The sequence below is a fragment of the Protopterus annectens genome, chromosome 8.part0 (assembly GCF_019279795.1).
Source record: "Protopterus annectens isolate FY-2018-M chromosome 8.part0, PAN1.0, whole genome shotgun sequence".
In the NCBI taxonomy this organism is placed as follows: domain Eukaryota; kingdom Metazoa; phylum Chordata; order Ceratodontiformes; family Protopteridae; genus Protopterus; species Protopterus annectens.
The window spans coordinates 1,268,785,060-1,268,811,414 of NC_056741.1; the positions used below are offsets into that span (position 1 = coordinate 1,268,785,060).

Sequence of the window (26,355 nt, forward strand, 5' to 3'; positions counted from 1 at the left end):
TTGATGCAAAATCTGTTGTTCTACTGACTTTTATGAATAAACTAGAGTAATATTTAAAAATGTCCACAATTTCAGGCCTTTACTCTCCCATTAGTTTGTCTTTCCCCAGATTTTCTGGGAAAGATGTTGAGAGGTATGAAACTATTTCAAAGAAGTCCAAAATCTTAGTACACTTAAGTAGCATGTATCACTGCATCTGGTGATATCACTGAAATTAAGAACAGGAACGGGAATGTTCCTGTTGACATAATATATACCAGTGTCTTTAAGCAATGCCTGCCACAGTCTCCATGATCATGAGCCTGTCCCCTTAATCATTGGCTGCTACAGTCGCTATGATCTTTTGCCAGCCAGCTTAATCAGTGCCTTCTACAGTCTCCATGATAATGAGCCAGTCTCTTCAATTAATGCCTACCACAGTCTCCGTGATCATGAGCCTGTCCCCTTAATCAGTGCCTTCTACAGTCTCCATGATCATGAGCCAGTCTCTTCAATTAATGCCTGCCACAGTCTCCAGTATCACGACATGGACTGGATAATAAAAGAGTATGGAAGCATCTGGCCACAACAAACTGGACTTCAAATTGCTTGCATTCCCTACCAACTTCCCCTGCAACAGTTGGGCATTCTGAAGACAGCATGCTCAGCTAAAGGCCACAGAGAGATCTAGGTAATTGAACTAAAGCAGCAGACTTCCCTTGTAACTATAAACTCCTCTCATGTGAACAATGTTGGATTAAGTGAAAAAGACACTGTCACAGCTCATGAACATTATGCCACAGTCATGGCTGTGGACTTATGCAAATGTTTTGTTTTTCAGAATATTCAGTACCATTTAGGAATCCTCTAATTTCACTAAAATCATGATCTGTTAAAACTGGTATCAAGGATTTCATCCCTTTTCAAATCCTCAAAGCAGTTGAAAGAGAAAAGCAGGATTTTCAATGAAAGTAGCCATGCTTCTTTAGCTGGGAGGCGTATCTTGCAGGGAGTGTCATCAGTAGACTGTGGTCACGTGGATTCCAGTCTCCTAATCAGTATTCTAGAAGTATCATCAGTCCTGCCAAGTCATGTAGACTTTAACTTCATTGCTAAATTAACTCATGAAGCAGACCGGGGACAACTCTTCAGTGTTACCCACAGAGACCTTTCTTTCTCCCACACCAGCAAAGATTGTCATGACCGGGCTCAAAACCGGCGAAAAGTGTCTTGGGGCTAACTGCCAATGACTGTCTGTACAGCAGTTAATAAGGTTCAAAAAGTCTCATTTTAGAAGACAACTTAAGGATCTGAAAGGCTGTAATTCCAACAAAAACATCAATCTTACCAGAGTTATTTTTGTATCTGGTTACTGACTCAGTTTTTGCAGTTCACTGTCTGTTACTGTAGCAGAGTTCCTGACACAGCCACAGGTTAGAGGTTTTATAGTGTTTTACCCACATTCATTCCAAATGTCCCTAGACAATATATCAGCTGTTAGGTCATAAACTAGAATTTCAGAATGTGACCTTAATGATCAGGATATACCAGAGACAAATGTGAATGCAGCCAACAAAAGATACAAAAATTCTAACTATGTAAGAACACTCAACATAATAGTAAATAATTGAGTAGGATGGATGTTGCAGTAGTATTTATGACATATTGAATACAGCAGTAGGTGATGATTATTACTAACCTTCTCAATGGAGTATCAATTTAAAAAGTGCGTTAAAACATTTCAGAACTGAGAAGGCTAATAATCATATAAAGGGAAAATATCTACGTATGAACTGCAAACAGTGCATATTTATTTTTCTTCTCCTTTTTTGAAGTTAACACAATAGATTATATTTTTAGTGGCCCAGTTTATTTGTAATGTGGCAATCTCAACATTTGGTTTATCTGGCTAAGTGTGATGCCTGACATTATTTAATTTACAGAAAATGACTACATGGATTGCTGAAGGGATGTATGAGTATTTGAGTGCCATTAAAAATAAAAACAAAATGGTAAATTTAGCACTATGTTTAAACAGAGCATTGATCAACTTTGATGAGTTTGCATTTTGTTTAATAGAACAAGTTAACAGTGACTTCAGAAGTGATGATTTGAACAACATCTTAGAAAGAAGGGAATTAACAGCATGAATCCCTTTAAGTGCTAGTTATTTTTCCTGGCTTAAATGAGCATTTTAATATTAAATCTGATCTTAGGCCATAGGTTTGTCATTAGTAATTTGTTGAATCATTTGATGTCACTTGCATTATTTAATGAGTTTGTGGTCTGATGAAGTCTTTGGAGAATAAAGACAAAAGTGCTTAAACCAGTAGAAAGATTACTATAATAAAAACACCCAAAATGTTACGACTATACATAGCTCCCTGCAACATTAAGGCCTGAAACCCAGAAATTGTTCTGGATGGAGTAATTGGACAACATCAATACTATTTTCTGGAAATTAAGCAGAGCCAATGCTGCTAGCTAAAAAGAGTCCAAGTTTAGCTTTTGTAGGACAAAATTAGATCCCCAAGTAGAATGGCAGCCCTCACTGGTGGAGGGTGATACAGGATCATTTTAAGAAACTATTTCACTAGCATATGACTTGGAGCTGAATGAGATGACTGTATGTTTCGATGCTTGAAACATGTACCTTTACAGAGAAGTACAGAAGTCTTGATGCATAAAGATCTTACAGATAAGAATGTACCCTACGAAGCTTCCACTCTGCCAGATATGACTTCATTGTGTTAGGCTTTTTTAGCTTTCTTCATATTTCTGAGCACACCCTCTGAGAAAAGATATTTAACAGCAATAAGAATCAGACCATCCATGCTGTAGGCCCAAGGCCCTGGAGGTTTGAGTGTACCAGGACTCCTGATTGGTGGGTCACCAGATCAAATCTTTGCTCAGTCTTCTCATGTAACTTATATAAAAAAAAGCAGTATTTTGCCGTGTCTTTATATACAGAGAAAGAGAAAGAAAAAGAGAGTATTAAAGAGGATGTCAGTGATAAAGGACACAAATGGAATATGTCTGTGACTTTGATGCATAATTTAGATTTTTATGCAATGAAATCTGCAGTCTAAAAGAAATGGAAGATACCGAGGGTAGTACAGACATGTCTTGAATAATAGCCGGTGGTCCTAAGTTTATTAAGAAGAGATATCAAAATATTAAAAAAAAAAAAAATCTGAATGTAAGGTACAAACAGGGGTTTTAAACAAAACGGGTACTTACAAATGTAAGGACTGCATAGTATATGCCAGGGAATTGTTATGGCTAGGCTTGTATAGGCCCTAGGGCTGATAGCCTAGTACCAACCTATGAACCTATGCAGCTACCTACAGGAGGATCCTAACGTCTGTTGTAAAAATAAGATCAGAAGATTTCCTTCTGAATATGTGGTATATATTGCCACATGTTTGACATGTAGAAATTTTTATATAGGAAAGACTATTAGCAAGTTAAAAATAGGGCATATGAACATACTCAATCCATCAAAAATATGAATGTTGAATGCTTTATATAAATATACTTAAGTCTGCAATAATTTCAAAAAGTTTTTATTTGCAGTGTTGCAACACGTTTTTACTAAGCCCAGTAGGGTAGTAGAGACAATGAGTTAAACTATGCAGAATAGAAATGGCAACTACATTGGCTGCATGGGGGGCTGTTAAATGATAGTGTTAATTACAGCTGTATATTGAAGAAGAAGCAAAAGTTTTGAAGTCATTCATTTTTGTTGTTTTGTATGATTATTTGGATTTATTTGATTGGATCATGAAATCATGTGATGGTAATTCAAGAGTATTTAAGTGAGTTTAAAAATGATGAATGCAAGTCTGATGAAAATTCTGTCTTGTGGTGTGATATTTGTTGAATAAAGCACTAAATTGGTTTATAATAAATAGAATACTTATTTCTTCTATCTCCTGATCTACTTTCTTCTTACTACAAGTTTTTTTGTTTTGTTTTAAACAAATAAAATATATATCGGAAGCAGTCTTCTGCTTCTTAATCACATTCTTCTTTGATGCTCTCTGCCCTTCATATTTTTTTTGTTACTCATGCTCCTAATCTTCTTACTATGGCATTTATTTGGAGGGAAGGACTCATGAGTTCTAACGTATGGCTGCTCATTGCTAAAGTTTGGAAGACAGAGACTCCATGTTTTAATGCAATAACAAGATAAAAAGGTAGTCTTGTTTAGTTTTATGAGTTTTCCAAGTGAAACCCATGCATGGCTGACAATTTATACCTCTCAACTGTACAGATTTTTACAGAATGTCCAGATTTTTGCCTGTTATATTTGGTTTGTTTCTCATAAAATTGTGGTTTTCTGACAAATCAACTGCAGATTTTTTAGGAGTAAAGTCAGAAAATAATGACAGGCATTTGAGATTCTGGGTTTCTACCTTTCAGAAAATTCACGCTAATGTAAAACCTGTTATTCTATCAATTTTCTAAGTTTGCAAGAGCAACATTTAAAAACTGTCCCTATTTTTAGCCATTGTATCACCATTATTTATGGCTTTGTCCAGATTTATTGCGCTAAGAAGTTGAGAGGTATATTCCCTGTTCACTAGCAAATAAAACAATAAACAGAAATTAGTAAAAAGACTTCCATGGAGGGGCACTTAGCTTTTGAAAATCTCTTGCATATTGGAGCCTTAGGGCTGAAAAAATGGATCAAGCACCACAAACGTTATCAATAAAACTTAGACCACACCGCCTGCAGCAAGAAAGAACTGAAGTTAATACTGACTAACTGTACTTTTTATTTGGAATATAATCTTACAGCCTGGAATTGAGGAGAGGCCAGGTGATGTCAGAACAGTTGCAGAAATCATGAAGTCAGCCAATAAGATAGATCTCACATGCAGTTTTCTTCCCATATGTCATACGTGCTACTGTAGCAGTGACTCACACACACACACACATGTATATATTGCAAAAGAAAAAAATATTTTGTGTTATAGATGTTAGAAGAAACATAAAGAGAAGAAAGTGACCTAAAAAGGATTAGGAAGTGTGCTTGTTAAGATATAGCATTTATAAACCATTCCATTTCAGTGCAGCCGAGGGCTTTCAGCTCTGACATAAAAGTGCAGTCTTCTACTGTTTTCACCAGGCTACTTCTTTCAGGATCGCTAACATGCAGATTGTCTTGATGGAAGATGAAACAAGGGAACAATGTTGCATGCTATGTTTGGCATATGCAGATGAATCCATAATGACATGGAAATGGTGCCTATGTATCTTATTTTCCTATATCCCTATCCAAATAAATGACTTTGTGCACTGCATCTCAGTATGTGGCAGAACCAAGCTTTGCAGTGTGGTGACAGATTCCTGCTAGACATGGGGTGTGCTGGTAGATTTTGTTTAACTGCTACAGCCTGCCAGTATGTCCTGTCTATAAGTAATAGGACAATTATTTGGTTCTTACCTCGTGGGTGGCTCTGCTCTACTCTATTATTTTAATATGTACTAAAGGACTTCTTATATGAAAAAAGTACTCTTTACAAAACTCTTGTCTTCTGTTAAGGGATAGCTCAAGTCAATTTACTTCCTCACATAACTTACACAATTATTCTCTAGTCCTTAAGACATTTTATTTTCTATAATGCAAAGCATTTTTCTCCTCTAAAATACTGTATATACACCTCTCTTTTTAGCTACTGGCTACATTCACAAGCAAAAGCATGCTCTGTTTCACACATTTTACAGTAGAAGCACTGCCAGATATTTCACATGTAGGATTATTCCTTGAAAACTGTGTCTGCAATTGATTTGTCAACATCAGCGACTATGAAAACTGTACCACTGAAGGGTAAAAACTGTAGGAGTAGTACCCCACACCCTTGAATTTCTTTCAACTAACTCTGATGTTGCTGGAGATCAGTTAAAACCCAGCTGCAACAACTTTGGTAAAAATTCTGTCTCTGACCTAAGCAGGCAATCATTCATCAATTCTTCATTATACTTAAATTTAATATAAAGGGCCCCTTTACATGTGACTGTGCACTGGCCTGGCAAGAAAAGATTTATTTTGATTTATATTTTGTTGTTTTGCCTCTAATTTTTCCTGTTTGTTATTAGAAAAGGATAGATTTTAGATAGGAAAACTCTAACCATTCTTAGGGCCTAGTCTGCTATAAATTCACACAGACTGCGAAGAGGACAATCCAGAGCTTATCTAAACAATCCTGTGTTGGTTTGTGATTGACTGTGCAGTTGCCTGGTAAGAGAATTATTTTGATTTAAATTGTATTTTTACCACTGGTTTTCACTGTTTATGGGAAGAAAGGAATAGCTTGCAGACAAGAAGACTTATTTTGATTTATATTTTGTTATTTTATTTCTAATTTTTCTTCACTGTTTGTTCTTAGAAAGGGATAGGTTTTAGAAAGGCAAACTCTAGCCATCCGAAGGGGCCTAGTCAGCTATAAATTCTCACAGACTGCAGAAAGGACAATCCACAGCTAATCTAAACGATCCTGCCTTGGTTTATTATTGATTGTGCAGTTTCCTGGCAAGAGAGCATATATTTTAATTCATACTTTTAAGTTTAACCACTGTTTTTCACTGTTTGTAGGAAGAAAGGGATAGCTTGTAAACAAGAAGATTTACCAGAGTGTTGGTTTGTAATTTATTGATCTTTACTGTTAAGATGTAGGACTGCAAGCGATAAAAATGAGCAGAAGCTACTATGCATATTCACAAGTGAGGTGAAGGAATTCTAGCTTTTTTGTGACCTTCACAGCTGGTACAGTCAGAACAATGACTTTATTCTATTTAATTTAATATTTAGTTGTATATTGTTTGTATGATTTTTCTCATAGAAGTTGATTTAAAATCTCTGTGAATTATGTGGTAACTGATTTTGATTATCCTTTTCTTTTAGAATTCCTTATTCATTTGTATTTATATTTCCTTAAATGAGTATACCATAATGGGTCTATATTAGAACATCGAAGTTTCAAAACTTCGAACGTTCAATATCGACCCCTGTTCAGCGAAAGCTGAAAATATTGAAGCTACAGAAAACAGAATTTTTTTCTAGGGAAAGAATTTGGTTGTCCATTTCTGTTGCTTCGTATTTTCAGCACTGTGGTGGAAAGTTATGGGTCAGGTTTAGGTAAGTGTGCGATTGAGCGCAGGTTAGGTTAGTTAGGGTTAGGGTGTGGGATAGGTATGCATGTGATTGTGTAGACATGAGGGTTAGGGTGAGTTAGGGTTAGGGCGCGGGTTAGGTATGTGTGCGATTGTGTGGACGTTAGGGTTAGGGCGCAGGTGAGGTGAGTGTGCGATAGTGATGGACCTTAATGTTATGGTTTGAGTTAAGGTAAGTGGATAGTTAATGCTGTATGTATAGTTTAGTGTGGGGTTAGGTGTAAGATTTTAGGTATATGTGTGTGGATTGCTGTTTGTTTGATGTGCTTGTATTGTGTGTATCTGTTTTGGAACAGTGAATTTTTTTCCCTAGGAAAAAATGAACTGTTGTGTGTGTTCGATGTTTTCAGCTTTCACTGAATATATTAGAACATTTGAAGTTTTGAAACTTTGGTGTTCTAATATAGACCCTGCCATTAATGACTTGCTAAAGCAAAAGTATCTTCTATACTGTACTAAATGATAAAAGGTAATACTTGATAACACTGATGATCTATGTTCCTCATGTCAAAAATTGGAGGATTTGTTAACCAAATTAGTAGTAAATCTAAACTTACCGAAAACTATTGTAGTTGTGCGATTGGCACAGCTTGGAGAACTATTGTTACATATATTAATGACTGGACTGATGAGATACGTAATGTTAGGCAAAGAGCAAACAGAACATATTTAGGAAAGGAAGTTTCCACTGTTAGTAAAGATAGCTCACCTCCTACTGAGCAAGATAACTCAAACAACACTGTGAATTCCCCAAACAAGTACTTAGCAATCTGAGGATTCAGAGCATACAGAAGGAAATGAAAAAAAAAGAAAAGAAAAGAAGAAGTTCACAACAAATAAGGAAGAAAAATAAACTGATTAATGTCTATAAAGCAAACGCAGTACATACTAAAAAGGACACTGCTTGTTATGTAATATACAGATTACATGGGATTATAACATTTTTCTACCAGAAAACCTTCAGTCTACAGAAAAAGGCATACTTTTTCCAAAAGAGAAGGTAGAAAAAGAGGCATGAGGCAGGTGAAAAGGAAGAAATCAAAACTGAATGTGGAAGGACTGAACACTAGTGTGAGGAAAAAAGGAGAAAGACAGTAGCTGGCAACGTGGTTCAAGCTGTGAATGTACAAAGGCAGCTGGACTTGAACTGTAAGCTTACAAATGTAATAGGCAATAAAACAGTGCGATTAATAAGACTAATGGTGATGATCATTCATATCTAACAATTGATACAGCAAATATTACTGAATTAGAAGTTGAAGATTCCTCAGATCTCGTCAAAAAAATTCTAGTAATTTGAGATTCAGTTATTAGCGGAACTGATACTTACATTTGTAGAGAATATAATGAACATTGAATAGTGTTATGCTTGCCAGGAGAAAAAATAGAGGATGTGAGAAAGGCCTTAGAATTCCTTAATGTAAGGAAGTTTGGATCTGTTTTTATTCATGTTGGTACAAATTACCTCATCTATAAGGACTCGACTGTTAGCAGAGACCGTACAGCCCTTATAGATGGCATAGCTTGTATAGGGGTTAAGACGTACTTTTCACAAATAGCATAAAAAGGAGAGTCAGTTGACTGTAAATGAAAAGTTTTTTTGGGGTAAATAAATACCTACATGAAAAAAAAATGTCCCATTTAAAAAATAGAAAAGAAATGTGTAGAGCATCAGAGCTTAATTCTGGTGACAATTGTGTTTAGACAGGATGATGTGCATTTGTCAAGATCAGGGAAGAGAATTTTTGCAGCAGATATTTTGCAATATTTGATAAACATAAAGAAGGATTTTTGCCAGGTCAAAAATTTAACAATTTAGAGATAGCAAAATTTGATATATTTTTCATTTGAGGTGTTCTACAGCCTGTATGCAGATGACTTGAAAATGGGTAAACTGATTACGTGTTACAGATAGGGCATGTCTGAAAAAAGAACTTCACTAAATTGGCCATTTGGAAAGAGGAAAATAATATGCTAATAAATATATAAAAACTAAAGATATGAGATTTGGGAGACAAACTGAAAGGTGAATATTTAATAAAACACATAATGATTGAAACTGTAGATTCATTTCAGGACCTGGGTAGATCGAGCTTTGAGTTTTTCTATTCATATTAACTGGTCATTTCTCTCTACTTTCACTGGCTTATGTGAGTAATCACAAAATCATCATTTTTGAAATCCCACCCCTTCAATTATTTAAATTTATTGGCCATCCTACAGTATTTCATAGTACCAAAATACAAAAGTGACCACCCCTTTCAATCCATCTTGCTGTTTTAAAAATAGTAACTCTCCACTAAACCTTAACTTTTAAACAGGTAAAACTCAAGTTACCTACTTTCACATCTAACTTCTCTAGTGCACACTGCAGAGTGCATTCTTTTCAATCTTACCTTTAAGCATCCCTGTGACTAGCACTTTCTCTAATACCTGCTGGAAAGCACTAGGAAGCCTTAAACTCATACAAACACTGAACTCTCCTTGTTAACAAGGAGAAATTAATAGTAGGCACTAAACAGCCTATAATTGCAAAGTACCTTGCTAAGGAAACAGCTCCTATACTTTACAAAAAAAAAAAGCCCCAAACCAGGCATGTCCAAGGGTCAGCTTCCGGTGATTTCTCCTGTCCACCTGGTGAATCTGGGCATACTTTGCCTCATGTACACAGACAACCCTCTCCTCCTACCACCCAACACTACAACCTGTGAGAGATGCACTTACATAGCCAAAATGGAAGCAAAGCTCTCTCCACCCAAGATTGTGCTAAACAGTCAAGAGTAGAAGGTTAACACCCACACTACACCTCAAGCATCACATAGCCCTTCTAAACCCGCACCACCAACACCCACATATAGCAACACTAAATCCACATATGCAGATGCCCTTAACTGTAACCTGCCCAAGCAACAAAGACGTCTGAAGCTGAAACGCAAACAAACACCAATCACAACCAATGTGTCACATAGTTCACAACACCAGTGTGCCACCCAGCAACAGCCCCTAAGGCAAGACAATGTACCTAACACTAGTCCGACACATTGATGTCCATCTCACCAGGTTGAATAAGGAGAAAATTACAGTCAGCTGCCTGTTGGGTGCCAGGATCCGCCACATAACGCATGCACTCAAGTCACTCCACAACAAGTACAAATATGACTCTGTCATTGTCCATGCTGGAGTGAATGACTTGAGACGTACCTCCCTGGACTACATGAAAAGAGACATGGAAGAGCTCTCGGATCATGTGGCCCAGGCAGGTATGACCCTAGCCCTGAGTAGCATCCTGCCTTCGCCCAGAATGATACCACAATATAAGGATAAAATGATTGACTTCAACAATTGGCTAAGCTTATGGTGTCATTCAAAGGGGATCCAGTATCTGTCTGCCTGGGATGACATGATTGACAGACCATGATGCTTTGCCAGAGATGGTCTGCACCTGTCGCCCCTGGGATTCAGGTTACTGGCTAAGGCTCTTGCCACCCCTATAGTGCCTTTTTAGGCAAACTTCAAAGGACAAAACCACCACCGTAACAGGTACAAGCATGCAAAATCTGAAAGTAATGCTACTCAATGCTAGAAGTCTAAACCTCAAAATGCACTCTCTCGAGGCACTCCTAAAAATGGAGAACATCGATATCTGTTCAGTAACTGAGACCTGGTACAAGGCTCCAGAGAGCACCCCTGCAATACCAGGCTACAACTCTTACCACACTTTTCGGCCACCAAACCAGGACCGAAACACTAAAGGTGGAGGAGTGTCAATATTCACCAAGGATATTCACACCACCAGGCTAGTTGGCCAACACAATGTGTCTGAAATTCTCCAAGTGCAACTAACACTAGGTAAGACTGCAATCCAAATTGTAGCTTGCTACAGATCCCCCACCATACCCCAAGATTCTCACTACAGCTTTCTAAACATACTGGAAAATATTAAGATAGAACCAAACACCCCAATACTGGGTGATTTTAACTACCCTGCCATTAACTGGGAAAACTACTCATGTCCCAACACCTTTGCGCAACGGTTCTTGGAATTCATAAATTCCAACGCCCTAGATCAACTAATCCATAGTCCCACCAGGGGCTCCAATATCCTAGACCTGGTCATTACCAACATGGGAAATCAATGCTCCATACCTATGGTCACCCCTCGTTAGTGAGGTCTGACCATAAGCTAATCACCCTTAACATCCATATCCCACCCCACCCCCAGTAAAGAAACCACCATAAAAACTTCTCCAAAGCCAACTTCACGCTACTCAAGTCAGAAGTGACAAACTTCATGACACCCATGCAGACGGGAACTGAAAGTTCAACTGCTGAATCCTACACTAAGGCACTGTATGAGCACATCCACTCATGCATGAATCATGCCATCCCAAATAGAACCAAAATGCTCTCATCCAAAAAAAGGAAGCCAATCTGGTGGTCCCCTGCCATAAACAAACTTTACAACAAAAGGAAGAAACTTTTGCAGAAAAGAGGAAAATCCCAGGATGCAAAAAACTCCCTTACTAGCCTCAGTAAGAAACTGAGATGCCTCATAAAATCCTCCAAAGCTAGTTACGAAAATAAAATTGCCAAATATTCCAAAGACAACCACAAAGCATTCTATAACTATCTCAAGAATCTAAATGGCAATGCTCAGGTCTGCTCTGAGCTAAAACAGAACGGCATTAAATATACTGATCCGAAGGATATTGCCAATATCCTGGCAGATCGAGTCAGTGCCAACTTCACCCCCCTCTCACCCCCTAAATGGCCCATCTCAATACCGGAAGATTGCCAAATTCCAGTAATAACGGCCACACAGGTACAAAACACACTCTCTAAAGCCAAGAATACAGCATCCATGGGACCAGATGACATCCTGGGCTGTGTACTACATGAACTACAATATGAACTGGCACCTCACCTAAGTGTCATGTTTAATCATAGCCTCACCTCAGGTTTCGTGCCCACTGAGTGGCGCAGAGCTACAGTTATCCCAATCCACAAGGGGAATCCACCTTGGATCCCGGAAACTACCGTCCCATCAGTCTGACAAGCCTTATCTGCAAGGCCATGGAGCGTATTATCATGGAACTTATAAACAAAGACATTGGCAACCTTCAAACACTGAACCCCACCCAGTTTGGGTTTGTGAAGGGCCGATCTTGTCTCCTGAACCTGATTGACTTCTTTGAATCAGTCTCCAGAGCCATGGACAAGGGTAAGGTGGTCCACACAGCCTATCTAGACCTTGCCAAGGCCTTTGACACCATCCCCACTCTGGAATCATAGATAAACTTACTAAGTTGGGCATTAAGCCCTATGTCACCCAATGGGTTGCTAAATGGCTTACTGATAGAACCCACACTGTAAAAGTAGCAGACTCCAAATCCAGCTCCAGACAAGTGACAAGTGGAGTACCTCAGGGTTCAGTCCTGGGCGCTCTTGTTTGGCATCTACTTCTCTGAAGTACAGGTCAACACTAAGGGACTCTGGCTAACAAAGTTTGCAGATGACTGCAAACTGGGAGCCATTATTGAATCCCCAAATGATGTGGATACTCTACAAAAGGGCCTTACACAAACAGATGCTTGGTGCCAGAGCCATGGGCTCAAGCTCAATGCCAAGAAATGTATTGTTATCCCTTTGGGAAAAAGATGTATCCATGAATTACCATATAGGTGGCAGTACACTAAACACAGAAAGTGTGATAAGAGACTTAGGGACACAAGTGGACAGTGGTCTCACCTTCGATAACCACATCGCCACAACAGTCAGAAAATCCTTCTATGTGGCACACCTCATCACGAAGGGCTTTTCATCCAGAAAAAAGGAGGTAATTGTCCCACTGTACTCATCCCTCATTAGACCCATTATAGAATACAACGCCCCATTTGGTTTGTACCTCTCAAGACATCTGCAACAACTGGAAAGGCCTCAGAAATACCTCACTAAAAGAATCACAGGCCTAAAGCAGATGCCCTACGCTGACCGCCTTAAAAGACACCAGCTATACTCTGTCGCATATCGTCTACTCAGAGGCGATCTCTGCTTAACATACAAGGCCATGTCAAACCCAGAGCTGTTGGACATGCTACACTTAAAGAAATCCCAATCCCTCAGAGCTACACGCTCCAGGGATCTAAACCTTGTCATCACAATAAACAAAACATGCTGGAGGGATAGGTTCCAGACCCAGAGACTCCCCAGACTCTGGAATAGATTGCCCATACATGTCAAGCAGAGTGCCTCTTTGGACCTCTTCAAGAGGAACCTTGACGATTGGATGGGAGAAAGGAAATTCACCCCAGGGATCACGTCAGTCGCCCTGCTATACAGGGGTCCAGGAAAGTAAATAATGTGGGAAGAAATAGCCAGGGAATTGTTATGACTAGGCTTGTATAGGCCCTAGGGCTGATAGCCTAGTACCAGCCTATGAACCTATGAACCTATGAACCTATAGATTATATAAAAGGACTTATAAAGTCTAGGAAATCAGAAATGATGCAGCAATTGTTTGTTAGTTATATTAGACCCAAACTTAAGTTTGGAATAACAATGTGGAAACCTTATAAGAAAACAAGCATTAGTAAAGTAGAAATATACTAAGGGCATCCATGGATGTGAAAATTTAGATTATTACGAAACACTAAAATACCTGAATTTGTACAGTGTCTAATACAGATATTTAAGATAGACTTTATTCAGGTACTGTATATAGGGCATTTAGAGACAACTACCTCTGGGGACGTTTGGGGTTGTTGAAAAGTAGCAGAGAATCATCAGACAATCTATGTAGAAGATTCTGTAGGAATGAGAAGTGTACTAATTGGTCTTCTGACAGAGTAGCTGATGCATGGAATAGGCTACCAAATTACATCAAACCAAGTACTAGTTTAGACATTTATACGAATAGCTTGCACACACATTACAGAAACAACTGCTTTTCTATTTTGGCAGGCTAGAAGGGCATTATTGGCCATGCTTGAAATATTTGTATGTATGTATGTATGTATGTAACTTAACTGGGAAGCACACAGGATTCTTTGGAAAAAAGGTAATTTGTAACAGTAACAAGTGAATACCTATTCTGTGCACTAGTTTGTTTTCATTGTTTTACAATTCACTATAGCAAGACTATCTCATTATGCAGCTAGGGTGAATATGTAGCCAGACTGTGCTGCACACTATTATCTCAAGTCCTTGGAAGTGGGATTTATGAATTTATTTAACTGCTATGATGGGAAGGACCACTTACCTCTAAGTTACAAAGGCTTGGAGGTTATATTCTTTAAGCAGCAGACACCAGAATCAGTGCTCCAAATGGTTTGTGTGGGGGTGTGACCGTCAGGAAGCAGTCATCAAAAATATGTTTTTGATGTCATTCTGACTCGTAAACTTATTAAAGTGTAATTAACTCTTCTGGTCATCAAAACTATGTACCAGGTAAGGGAGAGACTTAAGAATAGTGAAAATGCTTGAATTAAGGTAGCTTCAGTGCTTGTAATAATTACTGACAGATCATGCATAGTCTTGAGTGATGCACCATTTAAACGAACTTTGTGATGGTATAATTTGTAAAGAATAGCCAAGAGAAGTTAGAACATGGCCTTACCTTCAGTACAGGGAGGTTGTCTTGGCCGGCTTTAAAAACAGCTCGGTTACAGAGTGCTGCGACACGTGACAGTGACACCCAGGTTGCTGAGCTCTTATCAAATGATGCACCTAAAAAATGTGCAGTCAGTCAGTTTGATGCTTTAATGAAAGGATAAAAAGAAACATCTCGATAGACAACCTTAAGATAACTCAGGACATTGCAGAAGCACAGACATCTGGTTCAATATATCTACTGAGAGCTCTTGTCCACATTAACACAAAACACCTTGTATCTTAACAAGGTAACTAGCTTTGCAGGAGCATTGTCAAACTAGCCAGATGGAGGGAGTCTGCAAAGTCATTTCATATTCTACTTGTGCTAAAAAAAGAAATCTTATTTACATCTCTCCAATTAATCCATATAATTGTATATATATGTATACGTATATATGTGTACATGTATATATATATATATATATATATATATATATATATATATATATATATATACACAAATAAAGAACAGCATTAAACTTGAATAATTTCACCAACAATAAATGCATAATATACATACCACACAGACAGACAAACAGATGCACACTCATAAAAAAAACACAAACACACCAGCATGACCTGAATGCATGCAATTAGACACACACACACACACACACACACACACACACACACACACACACACACACACACACACACACACACACTCTGTCTCTCTCTCTGTCTTGATTCCCTAGCTAACCCTCCTACTGTGATCACTCTGGTAGTCACACACTCACATGCACACGCGCACGTATACACACACGCATACACACACACACACACACACACACACACACACACACACACACACACACACACACACACACACACACACACACACTACATATCATGAAAGTTACATAAACACACACACACACACACACACACACACACACACACACACACACACACACACACAATTCCCTACCTAACCCCTTACTGTAACCACTCTGGTAAATACATACACACACACACACACACACACACACACACACACACACACACACATTCAATTCCCTACCTAATTCCTTTACTGTGACCACTCTGGTAGGCGCACACACACACACACACACACACACACACACACACACACACACACACACATATGAACACATTAAGTGACACAGACACAGGCACACACACACACAGACACAGGCACACACACACACAGACACACACACACACACACACACACACACACACACACACACACACACACACACACACACACACATATATACACTCACTCAATTCCCTACCTAGTCCCTTTACTGTGACCACTCTGGTAGACACACACCCACACACAGACACACACCCACACACAGACACACACCCACACCCACTCACATACACACTAAATGCACATCTTGAAAGTTACACACACACACACACACACACACACACACACACACACACACACTAAATGCACATCATGAAAGTTACATACACACACACACACACACACACACACACACACACACACACACACACACACACACACACACACATACACACACACTCGATTCTCTATCTAATCCCACTACTTTGACTACTCAATACAAAAGAAAATATTACTGAAAGTAAAACACTTTACCAGACTGGTCTTCAGTGGTGTCTGCCTCATGGATCTGGTTATCAAACCACATGTGGGCCACAGTCATGCGGTTCTGTGTTAAGGTACCAGTCTTGTCAGAGCAGATGGTAGAGGTGGAGCCAAGTGTTTCCACAGCTTCCAGGTTCTTTACCAGGCAATTCTTCCTAGCCATTCGTTTGGCTGTCAGTGTCAGACACACCTACAGGAAGAAGAGGAGGGGGAGGAAAGGGGAAAGGAGGGTGTGTCAGTCAGCATTCTTATACTTATTCATATGATCTGGTGAGATCAGACAGTGTTGTAAAGACTGGGGTGGGAGGAAACTGTTTGAACCTCATAGACTAACGTGCAAGAAAGACACAGTGTTGTAAAGACTGGGGTGGGAGGAAACTGTTTGAACCTCATAGACTAACGTGCAAGAAAGACTTACTGTGACAGTAGCTAGAAGTCCCTCTGGCACATTGGCAACAATGATTCCAATCAGGAAGATGACGGCTTCTAGCCAGCTGTATCCAAGGATAAGGGACAGGACGAAGAAGGAGACCCCCAAGAAAACTGCTACACCTGTGATAATGTGGATGAAGTGCTCAATCTCAATAGCAATGGGGGTCTTTCCCACCTCTAGCCCAGATGCCAAGGTGGCAATACGACCCATAACTGTGCGGTCTCCAGTTGCAACAACAATGCCTCGTGCAGTACCTAAAAGGAAAGAAAAACAAACATAAATTAAGCAGTTACCATCCATAACAAGACTGTGATCTATTAAAAAACAAAAAGAGATTCAAACAATTACTGTTGTTCCTGTTCCATAGTTGCCTCACATATTCCTATAACTACTCATGAACCAAGTTCTGTACCTCATCATAAAAATACACAGAAGACGGCTGTTCCTCACCAATGAAATCAAGCTTAGTCATTCAGATACAGCCAGAATATGGGAAAGTGTGGGACAGAGTTTTGCTGAGCAAGCAACATTGAATGTTTTTGGTAACCGAGATCAGCAGTAATTCAAGCCACTGTTGATTTACATATCCAACCTTAGAGATGGAATGACTATTTTTCATCAAAATGCAATATCTAACATATGATTCTTTTATCTAAACTAGTTAATATACACTTAAAAGCACTTAAAATTCAGACATACAAAAGGCATAAAAATGCATAAAGGAATGTGAATGGTAGACTTATTTCCATACATTCTGAATTTTCATAATGTGCATTACTGCTCAAAATACATACATGCAATATAAGTTATGGATAGCAGAGCTAATACCACAAAGGCCGGTCACCTGTCTGTACTGAGACCTACACAGACTTCAACAAGAAGCTCATTCCTAAGGCTTTCACCTGGGACCCAATTCATATACTCTGATCTAAAAGCAATGCTGAAAACAGACAAGATCACTGCGTCTGGTTGATCTGAGACATATATTCACTTCAAAAAGAAACTCGCACTTCAGATATTTTGCTGAGCCGCACCCTACATACCTTGATGTAAGAAATACCCCTGGCCTGCATCAGTCCTTACCTATTATCCACTCTAGGTCACGGGACACTTTTCTTATTACTATCTATTTTTCTTATGTCAAAAACCCAAGACTGATTACTAATGGACAGCCCTCTTGGACAATGCACACACTATCTGGGTCATGGGGATTTAGTAAAGTTTTGGTGAGCATTTGTGTTGAAGCATGAGGACCAGGCACATCAATCCTACTCAGCCCTCCCCTCCAAATACCTTTCCGTGGTCTTCATGTTCAGGTTAAGGATCTTTGAAAACATGCCCTATAGAGTGTCCATGTAACATCACAGAGGCCAGACCTTGTAGTTTTGAGAGGTCATTAGTGACCTAAGGTATGACCATCTATGTAACAGGATTGCCTAAATAACTAATGCATCTATAGAATATCGATTCTACTCTCACTGCCCTAACAAATTACAAATGCTGCTGTGGAATCTGGTGTATAATGATCTTCATAGTCTTGTCATTTCTTTTTATGTTGTGTTTAGGCCTAAAGGTCATAGTGGGACACAGACTTCATCACATCAGCTACAGACACAGATAATTCAACCCGTGAGCCTGTCATCTTTTTAAATGAGTTGAGAGACAGACATAATGTTTTAAAACATGGGAGGCTTTTTCCAGTTTCTGGTTATGATAATGAGACAAACCTATTCCTCTCAATGTTCTGGAAGTTTGAATCTTGTATGAGAGATTGTTATTGCAAAGAAATTGTCCAATATCTCAGCACCTAACAGCAGCCTTAACCATTTATCATAAAGAGCTTTGTATGTGAAACTCAGTCAACCTATTTGGTATGCGACAGAGTAAAGATCCAAGGAATTCAAATGGTTGGGACATAACATTCCCTTGTGCATAGGGATTTTATTTTTTTAAAGTTTCCTTTGGATTTGTTTGAGTATAGCATGTTACCCTTAGAATATGGGCAAAACACAGAATTGTATTCATCCATTGGACTAACATATGAAATATACGTGTTAGTAAGAAACTCTGGAAGGTAACTAATATTTTCAGACTCATTATTGCGAGTCCCAGTGTAGCAAGCCTGAATGAGTGAAAATGCAGACTTAGATATACCAAGTTCAAGACTGTTTTTCTCATGCATTTCCTCTGCTCTTAAGTATGTTAATGTTTGAGTTGCCATATATAACTTTTTGGGCTGTGAGGATGAACAGCCTATACTGGGGTGCAGGGTGACTTGTCCTCATGTAAACAAAAAGAAACTATAAAGAAGAACAGTGGAATTCGGCATTCACCGTTCTCCAGTATTTACAGACTTTTTTCATAATTCTGTGGCTTACAATTATGAGCCCAGTCTGTAGAACAGGGAGGTATTCTGTAGGTATAGTTGACATACATTTATAAATCAAACCAATGATTTTAAGTGCCTTATTTTTAATCATGCGATCATTCTTTTTGAAGTAGACTTTTTTTTTTATTGATATACCCACCCTTTTGATGGTATCAGCTAATCTCACTATTGCTGTCTCCAGTAATAATGAACAGTTAACTCTAGCAGATCCATAGTACATCGAATTGCGCTTCCTGTGATTCAAATTAAGACCATGTTCTATTAACCAGTTTAAAAATCATTATTAATAACTATTAGGAGAGATGACATTGTTCACATCAACTATAATAGTATGTATTTTGATATTGTCTACATATTTTTCTATACAGTGTTTAGGTGTAGAAAAAAAGAAGAAAATAAATTGTATTAAATAAGAGAGGTCCCAAAATGTACCACTTTGTGACACCAGAACAGACTGCAGTCTGAGGATTGTCTTTGAAATACAGCTCTTTTTCTCCCTAGAAGCCACGTCCGAATTCACTGCAGTAACAAAGGATGTACCTCGAAAAATATTAAAGTATGAGTGAAGACATTGTGGGGAATACTATCAAAGGATGATTTAATAAATGATAAAGATCTGAAGATATATTGTATGAGCATAAGAAATAACATGACTGACACGATTAAAATTTGTCAGGTAAACTCATATACCCTTCTGACTGTACCTTCCTCTTCAGATTTGCTTTTGGAAGAATGCTCATTGAAAACATAGGACATCTGTTGGTAGAGCAGTCAATCTCCCCCTGACCAAAAACAAATTTGATGATGCTGGTTATCCACTTTCTTAAATGCTTTGGGATCCCCTTCCCATAAACTGAGACAAATCCCTGATGGGGAAAAAGAATCTTTCAAAACTGAGTTTAAAAAAATACAGAAGTAGCAAAACTGGAAGTGAAGGATCACATAATGTTGTCCTGTATATTCCGTCAGAACAAGGTAAATGCTGCCTACATTGTAATTTATCTTTATATGTACCTTCTCTCTGTAACCTCTTATGGTGCAGTACATTTTATTCTCACCTATTATTACTTATATTGTAAATTATTTAATACCTGTCTGACTGTATTGTCCCTTGCATGTAAACTGAGTCTTTTCAGTAGCCTAGATGAGAATTGTATATAATATCGATTATTGTATTTAGCCAAAGTCACTCTGTATACAACATTCATTAATGTATTAACCCAAAGTCAATACTCTGTATCCAACATTTGTTATTGTATTTAGCCAGTATGACATCTGTCTCCAGTGTACAGAATGTCACTACCCCTGGGTAACACCTGTCTTTAGTGTACAGAATCTCAATAGCCCTGGACAACACCTGTCTTCGGTGTACAAAATCTCACTACCCTGTATAACACCTGTCTTTAGTGTACAGAATCTCACTGCCTCTGGACAACAGCTGTCTTCAGTATGCATAATCACACTACCCCTGTATAACACCTGTCTTCTGCATACAGACTCAAACTAGTGCAGCTTAACATCTGCCTTCTGGACAGCACCTGTCTTAATTGTACATAATCACACTACCGCTGAGCAACACCTGTCTTCAGTGTACAGAATCTCACCACCCCTGTACAACACCTGTCTTTGGTGTACAGAATCTCACTACCCCTGGGCAACACCTGTCTTCAGTGTACAGAATCTTACCACCCCTGTTCAAAACCTGTCTTCAGTGTACAGAATCTTACCACCCCTGTGCAACACCTGTATTCTGCATACAGGCTCAGACTAGTGCAGTTTTACATCTGCCTTTTGGACAGCACCTGTCTTCAGTGTACATAATCTCACTACCATCTGTGTAAAACATGTCTTCAATGTACATAATCACACTACCCCTGGACAACACCTGTCTTCAGTGTAGATAATCACACTACCCCTGGACAACACCTGTCTTCAGTGTACATAATCACACTACCCCTGGACAACACCTGTCTTCAGTGTACATAATCACACTACCCCTGGACAACACCTGTCTTCAGTGTACATAATCACACTACCCCTGGACAACACCTGTCTTCAGTGTACATAATCACACTACCCCTGGACAGCACCTGTCTTCAGTGTACATAATCTCACTACCCCTGGACAACACCTGTCTTCAGTGTACATAATCACACTACCCCTGGACAACACCTGTCTTCAGTGTACATAATCACACTACCCCTGGACAACACCTGTCTTCAGTGTACATAATCACACTACCCCTGGACAACACCTGTCTTCAGTGTACATAATCACACTACCCCTGGACAACACCTGTCTTCAGTGTACATAATCACACTACCCCTGGACAACACCTGTCTTCAGTGTACATAATCTCACTACCCCTGGACAACACCTGTCTTCAGTGTACATAATCACACTACCCCTGGACAACACCTGTCTTCAGTGTACATAATCACACTACCCCTGGACAACACCTGTCTTCAGTGTACATAATCACACTACCCCTGGACAACACCTGTCTTCAGTGTACATAATCACACTACCCCTGGACGCCTGTCTTCAGTGTACCGAATCTCACCACCCCTGTGTAACACCTGTCTTGTGCATACAGTCTCAAACTAGTGCAGTTTCTGTGTGAAGAATTTCATTGCCATTGTACAATACAAGTCTTCAGTGTGTATAGAGTCACAGTGGACCTGTAGAATACTTGTATTCAAAGAGTAAAATCTGTGTCTTGTGTGTAGAATCTCAGTAATTCTGTACATATCCCATCAGAGTCTACAATGTCATCACAGCTGTACAATATCCTTATTCAAAGTATAGACTGTCAGTACCCCTATGTAACACCTGCAATGAGCGGGACAGCTTATCCAGATTACTGTTCCTTCTTTGTGTTGAAATGTACTGCAAGCACAGATTAGCCATCACAGTCATAAAGGACTTGGCTGTGATGGTGTCCTGGTAATACTCTATCTTTTGAATAACATGAAGTACTACTGTTTGTCATCAGTCAAGTTTGTTTGTGTATCAATTTTATATCCAAGAATAATTTTTCTGCTGTACAGAAACTTAGCTGCTCAAATGCAAGTCCTTGTCAGAGTAGATTAGTTAACCTTGCTCACCTTTGGTGTCTCTCTGTGTAGAAACTTGCCACTGCATACAATATTATTTTGCTTCTATATTGTCCTGTATTCATTTTTTGTAACTATTAGGAGCTTTTCTCCATGGGCCTCTCGTGAAAACAGGCTGTGGCCAGTATGTATACAGGTTAACCAAACACAAATATGTATAATCTGATACTGCTTACCTAGTTTAATTTCTACAGTGATTGTGCTTTTTCCTTTGTTTGCTAAAGAAGAGCACATTTGGGCTCAACCTCAACTGCATTTTGACTTTTGGGTCTCAAAGTAAGCAGAAAAGTGTTGAGGGGATGACTTGGGGTACAATATCGCTAGTCCAGTCTCTTCAGCAGAAGAGTGATACAACACAGCTAAGAGAGAAACAGCAAATTCACCAAGTTACAAGTCAGTTAGTGGATACAAGATGGTCAATCACAACAGATCCTTGATCCTTTTTCCTTTTATGTAAAAAGGATACAATACAACAGCAGGAAACACATATTTAGCTATTGTATACTACAGCTCCAGTGAATATAAAAGCACTGGCATGGATTGCTGACTGGAAGTTTTCCAGGGCACCAAATGCTTATCTGTATCTCTGCTGATGTGTTAATGAACAAACAGTTGTTTTTTATCTGGAACTGCTGACTGAAAAGGTGGTCTTTAAAACACAAGGCTCAGAGACGGAAATATAGGTCCCAAGGCAGGGAATGTAAAGTGCTGTCAGTTTGCATTTTGGCATTATTTACTTACTTCCCTTGACACACTTCCTGTATTCAGTAATCATCATATAGTATTTAACATGTACTTAAATCACCAACTAAAAAGGCAAGAGAGTAACGTCTGAAATAACATTGTCTAAAAGCACCTTAGTACAATATACCCACCAAGATTTACTAAAAAAGTCCAGTGTTTTGCACTGAATGCCTCCTGAAACATTACAGAAAATATTGCATATGTACCAGAGGACAGCTAAGACATTGTGGGAGTCCTTTAAATATGACAGAATCTTCAAGGCAGGACATGTCTCTTATGTGAGCTCAGCAATGCTAACTAACTTAGAAGTGTTTAACAATGAATACAAGAACGTATACAAGCTGATGGTGGAAAACAAGGTAAATATATCAGTTCAATTCACAGACAGATACAATTAATTTAGGTTTTCCCTTTTTGTGCAGTGCTCTTGATTCCAGTATTTGTTTATTATAACATTTAGCAACATTTCTAATGAACTCCACTTCTGCTGGGTGTTTTCAAAGACATGAAATACATGCAATTGTTAAAAATCTCTGAAGAGGTTTTGTTGTTTAAGAAATACACTAAAAAAAAAATCAAGCCACCAAGGCAGTAAAATTGTAGCAAATAGTTTAATACAGCACCCATGTTTGAAGAAGCCATTTGAATTTTATGGTGAGAGTGCTTACTCTTTGGGTACTGTATTAAACTGTTTGCTACAATTTTACTGCCTTGGTGGCTCAGTTTTTTATTTTTTATTTTTTAGTGTTTTTCCTAGGTTCTGTTGTTTCTTTGAACCTATGTGATCTGGTTCAATGTAAAAGGGATATTTCCCTTAAGGGTCAACTCCCCACCTCCCTCACTAAGAGTGTAGATGTACAGGTTGAGTAAGTCCAGAAGTTTACCTTCTACACAGTTGGTTGAGAAGAATGCGATGTTCCTGGTCTCCAGTGGGTTGTCATGAGTACAGTCAGGTGATCGAGTCTGGGGCTCAGATTCACCAGTTAGGGAGGAGTTGTCAACCTATTCGGCCAAGATACATCAGAGATAGTTGAGAAGCAGCAGAACAGAATTGAGAAGAGAAAGAAATGTTAATTGAAGATAGAAGAAAGAAGATCAGAATGTAAAAAATACAAGAAAATAAATAACAAGTTAGTATTAGTACTATAACAGGTTAATGGAAACTGTTAAAATTTGTTGTGAGACCAGAATAAAGAATACTTCTATGAAGATCAACTGTATTTGTACTACAAGGACTAACTCTATACACAAAAGGGTTAAATAGCAGAAATACAAATGGACATACTAAGGCAAAGTGCAACATATGTAAACCCTTACACTGTTATGTCTCAGAACTGCACCTCTGCCTCAATTACATGGCCTGAGTTTTCTGTTATCAGAAAGCTGCTGCAAGGGTAACAGACCATCTAAATACAGATTAAGAAGACATTTAAGGTGTTGATTTACTGCCTTGTAACAGTCTTTTTAGAATGTTTTCCTTACAAAATGCCATGTGGAATACTTAATTTGTTTGGTATTTCTATAGTACCTTGCATCCATGTGAAGAGATAATTCGAAGGTCTGCAGGAACTCTATCTCCTCCTTTAACTTCCACCAGATCTCCAACCACTACTTCTTCTGCATTCAGCTGCATTTTCTCACCTTCTCGTATTACAAGAGCTTGCTAGGAATCAGAAAAAAGGGAGTCATAGGGATACAGACAATATACTTAGCATCAAAACAAAAGTAAAAGATAAAGCAATCACAAGAAACTCTTGACACACTTCTCCTGGGTATCACACTGAAGCACTGTACCCTGAATTTCTTCTTTTACGGGATGACTTCTTGAATCTCTAAGACTGCACATGCTCTGATGTGTTACTCTGCAATACTCTTGCATCTTACTGACCCAGCACATTCACTGGTCACAGCAACTGTTATCTGATAATTTAGGTATAATGTTTTCATGCAGTCTAAGTACTAATTTCTGAGAGGTATCGAACTTTTACTATGTTAAGATTTGTTAGAGGCAATCTGTTTCTGTTAGGTTTATACCCTATGCCATTTTGATGGCCAGGCTATTCCACTAGGCAACACTACGACCTACAGGAGAACGTAGGTTGGTGTGTTAAATCTCAGCACAGCTAAAATGCATCATCCTGTACTTCTATTTTTCTTTTTGTATCTTTTATTTTATCTCTGCTGCCTGCCAGCTCCTGGCCTTCCTGCAATAAGCCCATTTGCTTCAACTCCATATGGCAAGAAGTGATCACAAAAGGCTTTTCTGTTTTTTTGCCCCAGCTCACTCCCCTGGTAGGCGATAAATACACTTGCATATGGGAGGGCTTACTATGCCTTCCACTACACAAGGCGTGTAAAGACTTCTGTATGGGTGTGGCTTGGCAGACTAAACAAAGACATAAGATTATTCCATATTTTACAGTCCAATGTAAAATGAATATAGGTAAACAAGTGCCCTGAAAATAATGGAAAGGTTCTTATTTGTAAAATTGGGTCTTTCACAACTTGAAAAATAAAACACATCTTCAGACAGTAACAATCGAGCACTGCATATATGAGAACAACTATGCTGAACAAACTATTACACTTTGTAAACCAGGTAAGTTCACTGGCTCTGAAGAGCACTTTTAACAAGAGACTCTAGAATGTCCTCGGTTGCTGCTGGAACAAACGTGAACAGAAGTTAACCTTTCCAGGTTCATTGCATAAAACTAGATAAAGTGAGTCCTATTTTGACAACAACAAAAATTATCAAAACAAGAGCTACACTGTAATAAAATATAGCTTTCTGAATTATTTTTTTTCTGACGGAAGGACAACACACCACATCTTCTCATATTAGCAGTTATGGCAACTATATCCCTCAAACTAGTACAATTGACTCTGATATCTTTGAGTTTTGGGGACTGGTCAAAGGCAAGTTTCAAAAAAAATAAACTAATTAATGAAATCTTCATGGTTGCCTCCAAGTTCATAGGTTCATAGGTAGGTACTAGGCTATCTGCCCTAGGGCATTTATAAGCCTAGCCAGAGTCTGTCAGCTTTCGCCACCCCATTGATTAATTAACTGAGCCTCTGTCAAGCAGAGCCAATGAATTGATCCCAGGGGTGTACTTTCTGTTACCCATCCACTCGTCAAGGCTTCTCTTGAAGAGTGTTATTGAGGGGCTCTGTCTAATGTAGTTAGGAATTTTGTTCCAAAGCATGAGGAGTCTCTGACAGGAATCTATCCCAACAGCATGTTCTATTTATTGTTGTGGTG

The 26,355-nt window shown here is 38.7% G+C and overlaps 1 protein-coding gene across 2 annotated transcripts in view; it reads right to left on the reverse strand.

The window, feature by feature from the left end:
- ATP1A3 (ATPase Na+/K+ transporting subunit alpha 3) overlaps positions 1-26,355 on the reverse strand; it is a 769,164-nt gene that overhangs the window by 224,056 nt on the left and 518,753 nt on the right. For both annotated transcript variants that reach the window (XM_044080787.1, XM_044080788.1), the window contains exons 6-10: positions 24,622-24,756; positions 23,978-24,095; positions 16,830-17,098; positions 16,403-16,601; positions 14,774-14,883 (exon numbers count right to left, since the gene is read on the reverse strand). In XM_044080787.1, coding sequence (XP_043936722.1) covers positions 14,774-14,883; positions 16,403-16,601; positions 16,830-17,098; positions 23,978-24,095; positions 24,622-24,756 — 831 coding nt within the window. The remainder of the gene's footprint in view (positions 1-14,773; positions 14,884-16,402; positions 16,602-16,829; positions 17,099-23,977; positions 24,096-24,621; positions 24,757-26,355) is intronic.